The 16827-nt window shown below is 48.0% G+C and overlaps 2 protein-coding genes across 2 annotated transcripts; both read right to left on the reverse strand.

The window, feature by feature from the left end:
• Positions 1 to 2271: 2271 nt before the first annotated feature.
• On the reverse strand, positions 2272 to 6619 carry RPS15A (ribosomal protein S15a). The gene is made up of 5 exons (XM_066560766.1): positions 6570 to 6619; positions 5349 to 5486; positions 5114 to 5193; positions 3567 to 3652; positions 2272 to 2407 (listed from the first exon to the last, which is right to left on the reverse strand). The coding sequence occupies exons 2-5, from the start codon at positions 5479 to 5481 to the stop codon at positions 2314 to 2316; spliced, it is 393 nt and encodes a 130-aa protein (XP_066416863.1). The 5' UTR covers positions 5482 to 5486; positions 6570 to 6619; the 3' UTR covers positions 2272 to 2313.
• Positions 6620 to 7158: 539 nt separating this feature from the next.
• Positions 7159 to 13654, reverse strand: ARL6IP1 (ADP ribosylation factor like GTPase 6 interacting protein 1). The gene is made up of 6 exons (XM_066561076.1): positions 13561 to 13654; positions 11882 to 12015; positions 10123 to 10242; positions 9182 to 9299; positions 8455 to 8539; positions 7159 to 8231 (listed from the first exon to the last, which is right to left on the reverse strand). Exons 1-6 carry the CDS (start codon positions 13594 to 13596, stop codon positions 8113 to 8115), a joined length of 612 nt encoding a protein of 203 aa, XP_066417173.1. The 5' UTR covers positions 13597 to 13654; the 3' UTR covers positions 7159 to 8112.
• Between the last annotated feature and the right edge of the window lie 3173 nt (positions 13655 to 16827).

Genomic DNA, 16827 nt, shown 5'->3' on the forward strand with positions numbered 1-16827 from the left:
ATTTTAAGCATATCTGGGAGTAAGAATTCCTGCATTCAAGCACCCATTTAAAGCTTGGGTTGTCATGATCTCTCCTGTCAGCTCCCAAGGCCACTTTCCAAAGTTCATGGCTCTCAGCCAGCAGCAAAGCTCTCACCAGTGAGGTGCAAGCTCAAAGATCATCTCAGGAACCCAAATCAGCCACATCAGCTTCCACATGTGGTAAGCCTGGATGCAGTCATTTTTGTAGATATCCTGTAGAAAAGGTGCTTCTGCTGCTGCTTCCTTACCTTCAAGTCATTCTTGTTACATCAGAGCTCTAATTTCCATTTAACAAGTCTATAAAAGTTCCTGGGCTGGCTTGTGGAATAAATTTACAGTTCATTCCCAACTGATCTGTCAACTGAGAACATCAGAAATTGTTACCTCAGGAGCCTCTGTGGGAGTAAAGGACACACAGCTAAGCTAGGTCAGGAAAACTGCCATGTATGTCCTGTGTAAAACTGATTTAAAACAAATGTCAAACTAGCAGGAAACTTGCCATAGTTAATTCATCTAAAGGAAGCTTTGAAACTGTCATTGGCCTTCTTCCACCAGGTATGAGAAACGTGTTCTATTCCAGACTTGATAAAAATCAAGATTTTATAAAAAAGAATAGTGAATCTTGATAAAATCTTCAGGGTTACTCTGAGCAAGAAGTACAAGATCTCAGCTGTCAGTGCCTGGTACTGCAGAATGAAACCCATTAAGGATAGGAAAAACCCCACCTGTCACTAAATATCTCCATTTGACAAGAAAATGAGGGCTGAAACAGACTTTGTAACTACTCTAATTCAGTGTACAGACCTGCAGCTAAGCAGATTTGTTTCCAGCCAAACTGAGAACCAGTAATGCCATTTTAATGTTTTCTGTCTCCAGTCCATCAGAGCTGTGACCCAGCAGGCAAACCAGCTTTATCCTGTGCCCCTGCTCTTCTCAGCCAGGCCCAGGTCAGGGTGCTGCTGCCACCACATCCCCTGGGAGCACTCTCAGAGCTCTGCTGGCTCTCACCTTCCTCGGGGAGCACCAACCACATCAGGGACACTGCAGTGTCTGCCCAGAGTAAAGACCTTCTGCTTAACAGTATCACCTTCTCCTTTTCTCCATAAAGAGTAACAGACTGCACCAAGAGAGGTTACTGAGTTATTGAGCTCAGACTCGGTGCCTGAAGAGCCCCTTCCACGCTAAGGTTTGTGATAAGTATCACCTTCAAGGCAGGACACTTCCAGCCCAAGCAACTGTACACGGTGGGCGTGGGGATGTATCACCAAGCAGGAAAACTTGGGTTCCAACTGTTTCTATCAGAATCACAAATTTCACCAGCTGGTTTAGAGTGTGTTGAAACACTTGCTACATCTCCAAAAGTTTCTTCCTGGTAGGACTGACTCCAAATGAAGTGAAGCAAGGCAGGGCAGTTCCAGCTGTTGTTGGACAATGCCATCAGCCCAGCTTGCTGCCCATCCTCTATCAAGTTGTACAGCTCCATGTACTGCCTTGAAACACATCTGATTTCTCTGCATCAAGGACACTGTGCTGTCATGTGCCTGAAGAAAACCAACTCATTCAATACTAAATATTCCCTACCTGTAGGTTCAGACAACCTTATTTCCCCACTCTGAAAATGTAAAGAAATCCCAAACAGTTGTTTCTTTGTGCCAACACACAAAACAGATGCACAGCAACTACTCTACCCAAAATCCTGGAGTTTCAAAACACTTTCAAAGGAGAAATTTGAAGGAAAAGAATAATTCACCTCCTAACCTCAGTAACTCCTTTCACCATATGATGTGAAACAAGTTTTTGATCTGAAATCAAAACTTCAACCATTTTAATTATTCCAGAATCCCAAATCCCACAACTTTTTAAACCATAAACAGGAAATACCTTCTGGCAAGGCATCTTCTATTATAGAGGCAAAAGGTGAAACTCTAGAATCACACAGAGGTAACTGCAAACACATGTACTGAACACCTGTGAGGTGAGCCCTAGCAGGACAGCTGGGATGAGCATTGGTTTAGAATCAGAGCTCCCCTGCTGAGGCTCTCCTGTACAGTGACCCCAAAATGCCACTCCAGTGGTAACTTTTAGAAGTACATTATATCATTAACAGAAATAGAATTGTGACCAGAGATGGTGTGGAACCCAAACATCATCTGAAGTGAAGCTGGACCTCCAGCACTACTGAAGAGCTGTTACAAGCACTGTCACAGGCAGTGTTCAAAGCCATTAAAATACCCACTGGAAACACCTGAGTCCATTTGGACAATTTATTAGTATCCTCTTTTTTTACAAGTTTTAGAAAAAGAATCCCAGGATTTTGCCTCCTGTGTGTTTTCGTCTCGCCTCCTCATGGTCCATGATGCCAGCTGAGGTTGTCAGGACAATGTACCTGCCAAGAGAGAGCAAATGTTCAGGTTATCTCCCTGCTGCAGGCTGCTGCAGAGCTGACAGAACCACCTTCATCTGTGACACAAACAGCAGGGCCTGTTCCTGTAACAGGCCCAACACAGTGAGACTGATTATCACCAGTGCAAGGCAGCTCCTCTCAGGAGCACAGCCCTGCAGCACACTCAGGACACTGACAGACTTTGCTCCCCAGCTCTTTGCCTCTTTCCCTGCCTATTCCCACTGGGCACTCCCTGTCCAGCTGCTGGACAGGTTTCTAGCTCAAGTCCACTTCTATCCTCCACAGATGCTGCTCCCCAGTGCAGGCAGAGGTGCCACAGTGCCAGAGCTCCTCAGCTGGGATCTCTGTCTGGTGCAGAGCAGCATCTGCACCTGCAGCAGCTGCCACTGCTAAAGCCAACATCTGCCTTACCAACACAGCTCACCCACACAGCCCCAGGTCTGAGAACCTCCTGTCCCACCACTCTATACTCTTAAAACTCCCAATGACAACACAGAATAGCTACACAGGGCCAGCTGAAGCAGGAGCTACTGCTGGAGCTCTAAGAACAGAAATAACACAGAACTAATAATCAATCCTTCCTTTGATGGGACACACTGGCTGAGGCCCTGGAGACTCTTCCAGCTCTGCCATCCTGGTGCACAGGGAATTATAGCTCTCAATTCCACACACTTTGTGAAGAAAAGGTACATTGCATAATGTAAGATTTCCTGTGTTGTGGAGGTTTGTTTAACAGACCCTCCAAGTTACTCATCACTTCATATCCAATTAACTTGCACAAAGGACATGTGAATTTAAGTAGCACAATTTACTTTCACTGACCTGGTAACTTACATAACTCCTTCCCCATTTAAGAGCAGCCATTCATAAAACCAAAACAAGTATGAGAAAAGTCCTACTTTCCATTAAACTGTGAAATGGTCAAACAAGGATTTCACCAAAGCCAAACAGAAACAGATCCTTGCTTAGCAGTGCCCCTGTAAAACTGGTTTAAAAGGAATTTATATGGAGGATGCATTTTTACACTGGAATTTAACTCCAGGCTGATCAGAGGAAAAGATGCCAGGTGAGTCTAACCCAGGCAGTTTGTGAGTGTAACATTTTTACACAGAACACACATTTGACCCTTCCTCATACTCACCCAAACTGACGGGAAGGCAGCAGGTTGTTCTGCCACTTTTCCAAATCCTTCAGCTGCACATCAAATCTGGGACTGATTACACCACACTGTAAGTAAAAGAGGATTCCATTACAAACTGAAGAACTTTATGGATTTGCAGATGTGTGATCCCAGCTCCCTGCCTGCAGGACCTCACCAAGTGCTGTCACACACACTCCCTTACACCAGGACCTCACACAGCAGCTCCAGCTCCTGCCTCAGCCTCACTCCTCCTCACCTGCACAGCCCTAAACTGCTGCTGAAGCCACACCACCCACGTGATGCCCACACCTGGGGGAAGCACTAAAGCATGCTGTAACATCAGCAACATTCCTGGGATTGCTCAGGGATACTCCACCTCTAAACATCATACACAGTTAGCAAAAAAAAAAAAAAAAAAAAACCAAAAAAAAACCAAACTCACACAGATTTTAACTAGGAAAAAATTAACATGTTACTGGAGTTTTCAAGGTAATTGTATCACTGACCAAGACCACCAGCACCATCCCCAGTTATCTCACTGGCTCCAATCATCCTAACAACTATCCAGCCCCAAACCAGAAGCACACGTTCCTGCACTATTCACATTTTCTGAACTAAACAACTGTTCCCTTACTGCAATGGTTGAGAGAAACATTATATCCATTAGCCTGGAAGATCCATATCATCCTGGAAGAGTTCAAGGAACAGTACCCTCAAACCTGACCTACGTCACTTTTATTACAGACACAACACTGTGTCTACTGTAATTACTGTAACTACTGCAGTAATTTGGGGGTGTCAGCATTATCTGCCTTATACACTCTGCAATTTTCAGATGACATCTTCCTCATGAGGACAGCCTCCAACATATTCTGACCAAGAAATATTTTTTATTTCTTTACTGAAGAGCCAACTCTCACTGGAAGAGCTTAGCTGTAAACAGTGATGCACAGCAAGTCACACAGAACTACACGGCTCAGTAGTTTGAGACATAAGCATTTAAGAATTTCCAAAACACACACAAATGCTTCATATGCCCCAGGAGCTTCACAGGCATCAATTAACGTAACATTCAACTTCTCCTCACTGCAAGCAAAGCCCACCTGGCAGCAGGAGAAAGGTCTGTCTCCTCCACGTCTGCAGCTAGCAAACATCAACTGGAAACCAACTCAGCCCCTATCTCTTAAGACAAGTCTTCCAGACAGCTTAAATATCAAAGAAACTGAGAAAGCACTAGGTAGCCAGAAAGCCTTTGAACAGAGAGAAATACACAGCACTTGCAAGCAGACTTCCCTGAAAGTGTATCTTACATAGTCAGAGTTTAAAAGAAATATAATTAGTGACCCACACCACCTTTGAATCCAGGCAAATTAACCACCCTTTTAACTGATAACATCCATGCCACTCTTATTTACACAGATTCAAAAAATACCACCTCCTTTTCAAGCAGTTCTTTTAGAAATGGAGCAGACAAACATAAAATTAAAAGAAAAAAGTCTCATTTAAACACCTCTTTAGAGAACTGAATTCAGGAAGACAAATCCTACCTTGTTGAGTCTGCCTGTGAGGTTGACAACAATCTTCCCAGCTCTGTGATCATCAATTATCTCGAATTCACCAATGTAACCTGCAGGAGACCAGCAGACAGAGACACACACAACACTTAGCTACAATAACACAACTAATTAACTATGTTGCACCAAACTACTTCAAGCACCGGGATTTACATCTTTTACCCCAGCAGCACCCGCAGACACCCGGGGGAGCAGGGCCGGCACTCACCGTGCTTCATCATGACGGTGAGGAAGCGGACGATCACCTTGGAGCACGGCCGGATGAGCACCTGGCGCTTGCCGCGCTTCTCTGCGTTGTTGATGCTTTTGAGAGCATCGGCCAGAACGTTCATCCGCACCATGGTGCCTGCAGGGAGGGCAGCAGTTACTGCACCGGCTCCTCGGCACGGAAACGCCGAGCAGCGCTGCTGTCACGGCTAATTCTACATCGAAAACATCCAACACCGACAGAAAGTTGTACTGAAGCTTGAAAAGCACTTCAAGCCAAAGAAGAGAAGCGATCACACGCTCAGCTGTGATCAAGAAGAGTCACCACTACCATAACACGTCAGGAAGCCTGACACGGTTAAATTTGGCTCTATCAAAGCACACACACGATTTCAAAAGCACCATCCAGACAGCTGTCAGCAGTGTGACAGCTCCTCAGGTAAATCAGTTTGCCCTTAAAACGCAATTAACACCCAACTGCACAGTACCAATCCTGTGCAATAACTAGATCCTACGTGGTATTAAATCAACAGATGCTGCTCGGCTCACTGATCTGCAAAAACCCTGCAGGATGCACAAACACAACGCTTCTCAAAGGAAACCCAGCAGCAGCTCTCAGAGGCTCGCCAAAAGGAGCCTTGAGCAGCCCCAGGCCGGCGGGGATGACTTGGCACGACCACCGCTCCGACAGAGCCGGGGCGCTGCCAGCACCGTGCCCAGAGCTGTCCCTGCCCGGGCACCGGGGCAGCTCCTGTGGCACACGAGGACTTTCACCACCGGGACACCAGCACCGCGCAGCCAACTCCCGCCCCCGGCGAGAGCCGCCAGCCCCCCGCGCCAGGGCCGCCTCCTCCCGGGGCCCGACCGCGCCCGCTCCCCGCGCTCCGCTCCCTCTGCCCCGGCCCCTCAGCGCACCGGCTCCGCGGCTGCCCCTCGCCCGGCCCGGCCCAGCTCCCCACAGCTCCGGCCCGGGCCCGGCCGCCGCTGCCGCTTCCCGCCGCGCATCGCTGAAGAGCGCGGGGCCATGGGCGGGAGGAGCCACCCCCCGCCCCGCGCTCCGCGGGCTCTGGACGGCGCCAGCGCCGGTGCCGGCGGCTCAAACCGGGCCAGGCGGGTGGCGCGGTGCCCGCTGCCCGCGGCGGCGCGGGCGGGGCCGGCGCGGGGCGCGGATGGCGGCGGGACGGGGCGGATGCTGCGCGCCCGCAGCTCCGACCCCACTCACCGAAAACGCGATGGCGGAAAAGGAAGAGCCCGGGCCGCGCGGGCTGATGGGAGGGCCAGCGGCGGGGGGAGATATCGCGAGACTTCGCCTCTCAGACCTGGCCTTCCCCATTGGCTGAAGCCGCGCGCCGCACTTCCGGAGCGACGCCGCCGCCCGGCTGCCATGGGAACGGGGACGCTTCACTCGCGTACGGCGGGGCGCGAGGGACAAAAAGCTGCGCTCCGCCGGGCAGAGTGCGCAGCTGAGCCCCCGGGCCGGGACAGCGCAGCGGGGACACCGCGACAACGGGGACACGGGGCTGCGGTGAGTACAGCCCCCGGCGATGGATGGGCTGTGTCTGTACGGAGGTCGCACTCCGAAGGGGCACTCTGTGACAGCAGACGGGCACCACCCAAGCCGGTGTCAGTACATTCTTCACTCTCGAACACAGCTGGGGACACGGCGCCCTGTCACCACTCGGCTGCACACACCCAGGATCTCCCCCATCCACAGGCTGTGCCCTTCAGCACTCCCTCAACCCTTCCCAGACCTCCTGCTACACTGAAAAATGCACTGACACCCTTCTCTGGACATGGACGAGGAGCAAGTGTTCAAGTAGCTTCTCTTTAGTCTGTATTTACCTATTCAACAGTTACAATAGACACTGAAGAGAGTTCATTTAAAACAGTAAACTTTTAAAACATTAACACAGGTTTTAGCTTTTTAAAGAAAAACAGTTCAGTTTTAAAAAAGGAGGGAGAGATCATAGAAAAGCACAAACAATTCAGGCTTATTTACAGAGTCAAACTCAGCATATTCAGAGTGATTTTGTATACAGACAAACATTCATAAAATCAAACGTGCTACAAGGCTCCATGACAACAGCAGTTTCCAGAACAATCAGCTCTTAAGGTTACACACACCCTCACTCATTTTCTACAGTCTCAGTGCAATGAGTTTTCACTACAGTTTACACTAAATAACTGAAGTACAAATTTATATATTCCAGACCCCTACTTCACACATTCTCAGGTACACACAGCCAAACAGGTTCAGTGAGACAATGGAACTTTCTGCCCCCATTTTGGATGTGCACCCTCAGCCATGGCCATTCTCACTCTGCTAATTGTCCTCCTGCCACAAGGATCAGTAGTAACAAGTCTCCAAGGAGCATAAGCCTTCAGAACTGCCTCTCACACTTGCTGTAACCACAATTAATGATCAGCAAATCTAACACAGTCACAGAAATACTATCAGGCATTACAGCTCTGCTGCTGGGGTAGTTATGCCCAGGGTCTGTTGGATGAAGACACTTAACAAGCTCCATACATCAAAGAAGAGGATGTCTCAGACAGATCAGCTCCAGGCTGCAGAGCCCTACTCATACTCAGCACAGCAAGAGACAAACCCACAGCAGCTGCTGGAATGACTTTTTCACCTCATCAGGGAGCCAATTAAAAAAAAAAGTCAGTGAGCAATACAACTTCTATTGTCTTAATTATACATTAATTCTCAAAACTGTTCCCAAGAAAACCTTCTACTAGAGTGAACAGCACCTAAGCCTTCATTCATTTTTCTTTTCCTTGTGCTTGAGAAGTTTGTTGATCTCCCTTTTTGCCATTCCAATGTACTTTGTGATGATCCCATGCTGGTTTAGTCCAGGAAACAGCAACAAGAAGCTTACTAAAGAGGAGAAGGAGAAAAAAAAACAATTAATATTCCCTTAACAAGCTTCTGTCACTCTGCAATTCTTTCCTTAAGCCCCATTAATTGCCTGAAAAGAGAAAAACATAACCCTGCAACAAAAACACCCCACCACACTTAACCAAAAATTACTTCTACCAGTCTCAATCCATTTCAGGCAGCTAACAAGAGAGTTCCTTGTGTTTTGCATGCCCACACTTACCAATAAGATAGGTCAGAAAGAGATTGTGAACTTGCTGTCCAATCCAGGCAACCACAGCAAGAGTGAAGACCATGGTCATGAAGTACTGAAAGTGAAAAGCGAGGAGTTACCACAGACCTGTTGGGGATTCTGCCTTCCCTTCAGTATTTGGCACAACTTCAACATTTCAAACTAACATGAAGCTCTCTGGCTCTTCCACCCATGATACCTATGCACAGGCATGTTAAAACTGAGATTACAGGATCTGTAGTTGTCCATTCTCACTTATTTTCAGACCATCAGCTGGACAGGGTACATGTTCTTTTTTGCCCAGGTATTCCTTAGTGCCAGACTGTGCCATCCCCAATGCTGCACCCACAGCTGGTTTTGGGACAGTGGCTCAGTAGCTCATGTACCAGCTGACACACTACTAAAGATCCAGGTTTTTGGAGTTTGTGCACACTGGAAACAGCTTGTTTCCAAAAATTTACCTATCCAGAGAAATCCAGTCTTCCTTTATCTAATTATCAAGGGTATGCTCCTAAACTACACAGAACTGCAAGTTTTTAAGCTTTGTACCTTACCACTCCAGGTCTGAATAATTGTGTGACCAGTACCCAGTCACAGCCAGAAGTGCCAGCTGCTGATTTGGAACACCAGTTCATTCAGACCTTGCCAAAATACTTCAGACAAAGCTAAATCACACAAAATCTTAAGACAACACAGATTAATTCCTAGAACTCAATACCATTTTAGGCTTTTCCTCCTTCAGAGTGAAGAGGCGCTTCCACCAGCCAACGATCCGGCGGCGACATTTCACCAAATTGCCACAAATCTCGTGAAACCTTTGCTGCTGTTCCGTGGTCCTTTTATTAAAGGGAGGGGGGAAAAGCCAGAAATAAGAATTCAAGATTTAATTTTAAATTTTAAAAATCCCCCATGGCATTTTCCCAGCAGTAAAGAAGTACCCAGTGCTTATCCAGGCCTTTGCTTTGCTTGATACCTTATTGAGCACTGCAAGGAAGTGCCCGTGTCATTTTCCTGTATGCTGACTGTTAATTAAACTGACTCCCTGACCTTCATCTGATACCAGTGTGATACACACAAATAATGCTTATCTACGTAAGAACATTTATCCATTAGTCATCCCAAAGCAGATCCACTAAAATTCACATTTAACTCAAAATGTTGTTCAAATTAGGCTCTTCAAGTTACTGCTTTTATACAAGACTTGCTTTTTTCAAATCTGTTTCAATCACAATCACATTCATACTCTCTGCATTGCTCTCTTTCTTTATCACATTTACTACTGCTTTTTTCCAAACATACCATCAGTACTCTTCCACATAATTTTACTTTTCAGTATATATTATCCATTAATTACTAAAAACTAGTCTAGCAGAACTAATTAGCATGCTTAATGGAGAGCAAAGAATGTGCCTCCTTCTTAAAAAAAATCTGATTTTTCCAGATGAAAAAGAACAATAAAGGTATGTAGTAGTAGTAGTTAACCTCAGAAAAAGAATAAAGAACATGTTGCTACTGTCCTCACTTCATGGATTATAGAGATTGCTGATTTCTCTCTACAATGACTCTACAAAGTAACTATTTGATATCCACAAATCAGATATCCATTTTGATAAAGATCATAATTACACTCAATAAACTTTCAATTGAAGCTTTCCTCACCACTTATTAGAGCCAAAGATTCGAGGAGCAAGAGCAGGAACCAGGTAATCAGCCAAACAGAGGAACATGACCAAACAGGAGACACCTGAGAGAACTGATGGGTCCAAATAGTAGATCATCCTGCAGAAAGAAGAGAAATTATTTCTGAGTGCTCCAACTGCTCAGTACTAGACATGCTTGGTCACTTCTTCAGACTGGCTCAGAGCTTCCAACAGCAGAGCTCTCTCTTCCCTAACCTCAAACAAAATTACAAAAAATGCCTTTTTCTCTTAATATACTAGTTAAGAATATACTACAAGCAAATAAGGTATGAAGTTCAGTAGAAGTAAAATTTCATCATTATTATTCTCTCAGAAATTGACCAACAGTGAACTTAACACTGAATGAGGGATGATGATGACTGAACAAATGAAATAACCAGGCAGAGTAAAAGCTCTAATTTTGTTGCTCAAGTCACAGAATTCAAATCCACTAGAGGCTGTCATTTGCTCTGTTTCTCCTGGGAGAGCCAGCCAAACCTGTTCTGGCCATCAATCTCCACTTAAAGCAGTGCTGCACTCTCCATATTCAGTCTGCCATCACTCAAACACAGCAGAAGGGCAACTGGATAACAACCAGCTATCTCCTCAGTATCTGATAACGCCCAGCTGGGCCCTCTGCTATCCAACTGTACTTCACAGAACTTCCTGAAAACTGAAATAGTAGAAGCAAAGAAATGACCCAGTCCATGGTGGGGCTGTTCTGTACATCTGCAGAGTGCTACTGCAGGGCCATGTGCTCTGTACATCTGCACAGTGACACTGTGCTGAGTGTTCAAGGTCATTGTGGTGAGTTCAGGACCTGAAGTAGTTCTGCATTTCCATAAAGTAGTACTCAGCACAAGATCTTCCCTGCTATAATCACAGAATTTATAACAGAATACCCTCAACTTCACACAATTACTTCTTTGAAAAGTTACTTTGATTTCCACCATCATCTCCCCAAAAAGCAAAAAAATTTATATTAGCCAAAAGACCAATTATTCCTGTCTCACCTGGCTGAACATTTATTTTTGTAATTTCTCTCCTTACTGCAGGAACAGATAGAGCTGGCAAACTGCAGAGCTGGCACAAACAGCTGTCTGAGCAAGGCAGTCAGGTCATCTTTACTACCATGTTACATAAAGGCACATCCAAGTACCTCCAGCCCCTCCTATCAGACAGGCAACATCTTCCCACCCTGCTGACTGCAGCTACCTGCAGTCTTCCCTTTTCTCCTTTCTCAAAAGACATGACAGAGAATATTTAAAAACCCTAGCTGTGCAAAAAACACTCTGAACTTATCCTGAACCCACAGCAAAGAGGCAGAGTAGGAACATTGTGCCCTATGGAAACAAGCTTTCTGTAAGGACTCTGCTGCTGCTGTGGGGGGAACCAAAGGAGATCATGAGATCTGACCAAGAAGCAGGGGACAAAGAATGAGGGCAGAACATGAATGCAGCACTGAAGAACATTCAGCTGAGCACAGGAAAAACCCCAGCATCTACTGCTGGCAAACAGCTTTTGCAGAAACCATTCTGAGCAGGATGTGAATCATGTGACTTCCTGCTTTCATTACTTTTGGGTTTAATTTCCAACAAAGTTCACACATTTTAAGAAAAAGAACCTAGAGTAAAAGCCTTCCTATTAGACTTCTCCAGGTGTCTTACTAATTTTCTTAATAAGCTTGGTCAGAGCCATGAAGATGCAATGATGCTGCAGGCTCCCCAGAAGGTACTCACAGGAAGGAGAAGGAAACAACACTCATCAGTGCCAGAGGAAACCAGGCTCGCTCCCAGCGCAGAACTTTATCTGTCATCAGAATCACTTCTCCCCATCCTTGCAGCTGCTCTTCCAAGCTTGCAGTTTCAGCTGCCTATACAAAAAGAGAAGAAAATTCCTTTAACCAGATTATCAAATTAATTCCCACACTGAAGTAGCTAAAAAAAAAAATACAGTGTAATAATTAAAGATCCCAGACACAAATCTTTCTGAGTAATTAAATTAGTAATAATATTGTGAGTTTTGTACAAAGTTATGACATTGCAGCGGTGATGCCTTTAAACAGTTAAGATCCTAGCAGCATGGATAGGCCAAACAATACCTCCTCCCAGATTTTGCCAAGGTGTTTTCCCCTAATCTCCCATTTACCATACCCCATCCCCCCCTATTAGTAGAACATCAGGTTTTAAAGCCTCTCAAGTTTTCAGTGTCAATGACTGGAAAAGTGTAATATGAGAACTGTTTAAAAATAAATGTATTTTCCAAGACAACTCTACCACATTAAATTGAAGCTTTCTGGCTGCTGTCCAACGCCAGTTTATTATAAGGAAGATGGATAAAGACTCAGAATCCACAGTAAAGTTATCCAACTGATCACATCAGGACAGCAAGTTTTCCCACAAGCTGCCCAAAACAGCCTTTCAGCTCCACTTCCTATGTGATTCCGACATTCCTCCCTACACCCCTCCTACAAGGAGGCCCCCACCTGTGCTGCCATCAGCTTGCTAAGCAGTTCACCTGAGGTGTTCCACATTTAACAGAGCTTAACAGTGTCCCCTCAGTGAGTAGGAGATGACATCTCAAAGATTACAAAACTCAGGTAAACTGTGAACAGAACCGACTGCTGCCCGAGCAGTAAGAGCTGAAAAGCCATGAAGACTCGCACGTCTGCCGTGCAGAGCTAACAGAACAGGTTTCACTCGCAGCTATATGCTACACTTAATTCCAATGAGAACTCCGACGCCACTAGAATAACAAGCACAACACAGCTCGTGGATTTTCTACAAATTCCGGAGCCTCCCCCCAAGCTCCGAGCTCCCGGAGCTGCTCCCTGTGCCCAGCCTGGGTGTGCAGCACCGCAGCGCTCAAACGCCTCCAGCCTCTGCCCCTTCACGGGTTTTTACTGCCATTTCCCCATTTCCCACGGCAGCCGCTTACCAACTGAGGCATCACTATATATATAGCCTTGTGTTTATTTAACTATTCAAGCATATCTTGGCACGTTTAGTTAAGCTGAATCACCCAACGCCTGCCGCTCTCCGGGATCGCTGCGGCGCTCGGTCCCGCAGCGGGAGGCTGCACGCACACAAACAGACACACAGGGACATGGACTGACAGACTGACATAGGCTGTAACCGTCGCAGACCACGTAACGCCAAGTGCTGCTGGGGGCTCCGGCCCGCGAGCAGCAGCGCAGCCGCCGCTCCCGCGCCCCGGGCCCGCAGCCGCAGCGCCCGCCCCACGCGTGGGCCCCGAGCCCACCCCACACCGAACCCCCAGAGCCGAACCGCGTCACACAGCGCGGGGCCGAGCAGCCCCCGCCAGCCACCGCTGCGGGTAGGACAGGACAGAGCAGAGCACAGCAGGGCGGGCCTGGCTCCGCCGCCCCCAGCAGGCCCGAGCGGCCGCCCGCCCTCACCAGCTGGTAGACGCTGTTGTTATCCCCCTCCGCCATCTTGCGCCGCTCCCGCACCGCCGGCCACGCCCTCTCTCCGCAGGCCACGCCGCCGCCTTTTATAGCCTCCGCGGGCCGCCTGAGCGCTGTGATTGGCCAGCCCGGGCGCTCCGCCGGCCGCCGGTTGGCTGCTGGGATTCGAACCGCGCGGGGCGTGCGCGCGCCCCGCTGCGCGCCGCAGTGCGGCTGAGGCGGCGCCGGGCCCGCGCGGGGGGCGCTGCTCGGCTCCGGGGAGGGGCGGCACCCCCACTTAAAAAGTCGCGTTGGAAAAGAGTTCTGAGTGCAGCCTGCGAGCGAGCACCGCTTTGTCAACTGCGCCACGGCACTGAGTGATACACATCGGATCTTTCCTTAAAACACCTCCAGGGACGGTGAATCTATTACCTCCCAGTGCTGCCCGTTCCAATATGTAATCAATCTGTGAAGAAATTCTTCCTAATGTCCGACCTAGACCTCCCCTGGCTCAGCTTAAGACTCTGTCCCCTTGTCCTGTCCCTTGTTTCCTGGGAGCAGAGTCCGACGCCGGGCCGGCTCCAGCCCCCTTTGACGAGCTCCCTGAGGTCATCCCGAGCCTCCCTGTGTCCCCATGAACACCCTCAGCTGCGCCAGCCCCTTCCCCAGCCCGTGCCCTGCTCTGAACTGTGTCCCCATGAACACCCTCAGCTCCTTCAGCTGCTCCAGCCCCTTCCCCAGCCCGTGCCCTGCTCTGAACTGTGTCCCCATGAACAACACCCTCAGCTCCCTCAGCTGCTCCAGCCCCTTCCCCAGCCCGTGCCCTGCTCTGAACTGTGTCCCCATGAACACCCTCAGCTCCCTCAGCTGCGCCAGCCCCTTCCCCAGCCCGTGCCCTGCTCTGAACTGTGTCCCCATGAACACCCTCAGCTCCTTCAGCTGCTCCAGCCCCTTCCCCAGCCCGTGCCCTGCTCTGAACTGTGTCCCCATGAACACCCTCAGCTCCCTCAGCTGCTCCAGCCCCTTCCCCAGCCCGTGCCCTGCTCTGAACTGTGTCCCAAATGATCACCCTCAGCTCCCTCAGCTGCTCCAGCCCCTTCCCCAGCCCGTGCCCTGCTCTGAACTGTGTCCCAAATGATCACCCTCAGCTCCCTCAGCTGCGCCAGCCCCTTCCCCAGCCCCGTGCCCTGAACTCCCTGTGCCCCCAGTGAAGACCCTCAGCTCCCTCATCTGCTCCAGCCCCTTCCCCAGCCCTGAGCTCGCTCCAGCCCCTCAGTGTCCGCTCTGAACTGAGGGACCCTGACCTGGTCACAGCACCCCAGGTGCGGCCTCAGCAGTGCCCAGCACTGGGCCAATTCTCTTGGTAACATCAAAGCCCAGCAAGGTGTTTTATTTCCTTCAGAACTTGTGGCAGCATAGAAATAAATACAGAGAAAGGCACTGGGATATAAATATTGTTTCTGACTCAGCTCTCTAAATGCTTCAGGCACGTGAGTTAATGAGCGTAATCACCGTGCCCAGGATGCAACGCAAGGCTATAATGAGAGCAAAGAAAACATCTCGGGCACCAAGACTGCTCTGGCACCAGCTTGATGGAGGCAAAAAAAAGAGAGGGACTAAGGAAGACAGTGTAAAAGCAAACATATGTCTGTCCTGAATGGTTTGGTCTTTCACAGGGTGCTTCTCACTCACCCTAGAACATATGTAAAGAACAGATGCCATACTGAATAACTTTCAAATTCATTCACATGCCACTAAAAGCTAACAGTATTTTTGTGTAACATTCTATGCTTAAAAATGGTGGAATTCACTCTCAAAATCTGCAATTTTACCACAGCAAAGCTCACACAAAAGGTGATTTCATAAGTGATGATGCCAGCAATAATTTTATTAGTCTTTTAAAAGAGCATGGAGCCATATAGAGGCATGACCTCATAGTAACCTTCCAGTGTCTGAAGGGGCCTACAAGGAGAGGGATTCTCCATCAGGAACTGTAGTGACAGAACAAGGAATAAAGGGTACAAACTGAAAAAGAGGAAATTTGGGTTAGCTTTTTGGAGGGAATTCTTTACTGAGGATGGTGAGAACAGGTTTGCTCAGGGAGATTCAATGCTGGGAATGTCCCTGCCCATGGCAGGGGTGTTGGGACTAGATGGTGTTTAAGGTCCATTCCCGCCCCTCACCATTGTGTGGGTCTATGATGCATTACAGTTTCCACAGATACTTGCAGTGCCCTGCAGCAACACTGCTCTGGCTATGAGATACCATCAGCCAGCTCCTGGTTTCATCTATTTATGTGATTCTCACTACAAAAACCCAATCACTTACCAATGGAAAAAGGCACTGCCATCATCTCCAGCCAGGCTCTCAAACCCAGCTCCCCAGCCAGCTGCCCTGGCAGCATTTCTCCATCCAGAGGGCCCGTGGAGGCGCCTTTCCCTCCTGTTAGGTGTTGCTGCATACCTCAGAGGGACAGGTGAGCATTGCTGGGTGCCCTCAAGCCCAGAAATGCCAGAGAGGCCATGGAACACAGCACAGGGCAGGCCCTGCCACCTGCCCACCCCTCCCTTGCTGAGCAGCCAGGCCTTGAGAGACACCAGGTCTAATTAAAAAATGTGTCTAAAATACAGGTATTCACAGATTGCATTGTTAAATCTCAGCCATGGTGCAGGAGGCAGAAGATCTGCACCTCCTGCACCCTACCTGAGCTCAGCACCTCCTGCACCCTACCTGAGCCACACCCAGCTGTTCTGCTTGCCTGGATGCATGGCACAGACCATGCTGCAATGGGATCCATTCTTCCTGCACCAAGATTCTCTCTTAGCAGATGCACAGAAAATTAAATCCCCAAGCTGGCTTCAGAGCACCTTTAAAAGGGAGAGTGCAATTGCTCTGTGCACTTAGAACAGGCACACAAAGTTTACATGTCAAGCCTCCACCCTTTCAGCATACCTAATACACATTTATTATGCTATTAACAAAAAATTAGCCTGATGAATGGCAGAATTGCTCTAATCAGGAATGCATTTTTGTACACAGCAGTAGTTTGTAGCTAATATCTGTAATTTCTGTGAAATTCTTTAGCTAAAATGGTTAACAGTATGCTCACAACTTCACTAAAGAAAAAATGCATTTTATAATTTGGGACCACATTAACAAACACACAGATGGCAGACGTCCTCTCAAATATTTTTTCTAGTCAAATTCTTTAATGTATAAAGTGTGTCTGCTAATTTTAGGAAAAGCTTGACAAAAAAAAAAAGGAAAAAAAAAGAAAGC

Source organism: Molothrus aeneus, chromosome 16, assembly GCF_037042795.1.
Source record: "Molothrus aeneus isolate 106 chromosome 16, BPBGC_Maene_1.0, whole genome shotgun sequence".
Classification (NCBI taxonomy): Eukaryota; Metazoa; Chordata; class Aves; order Passeriformes; family Icteridae; genus Molothrus; species Molothrus aeneus.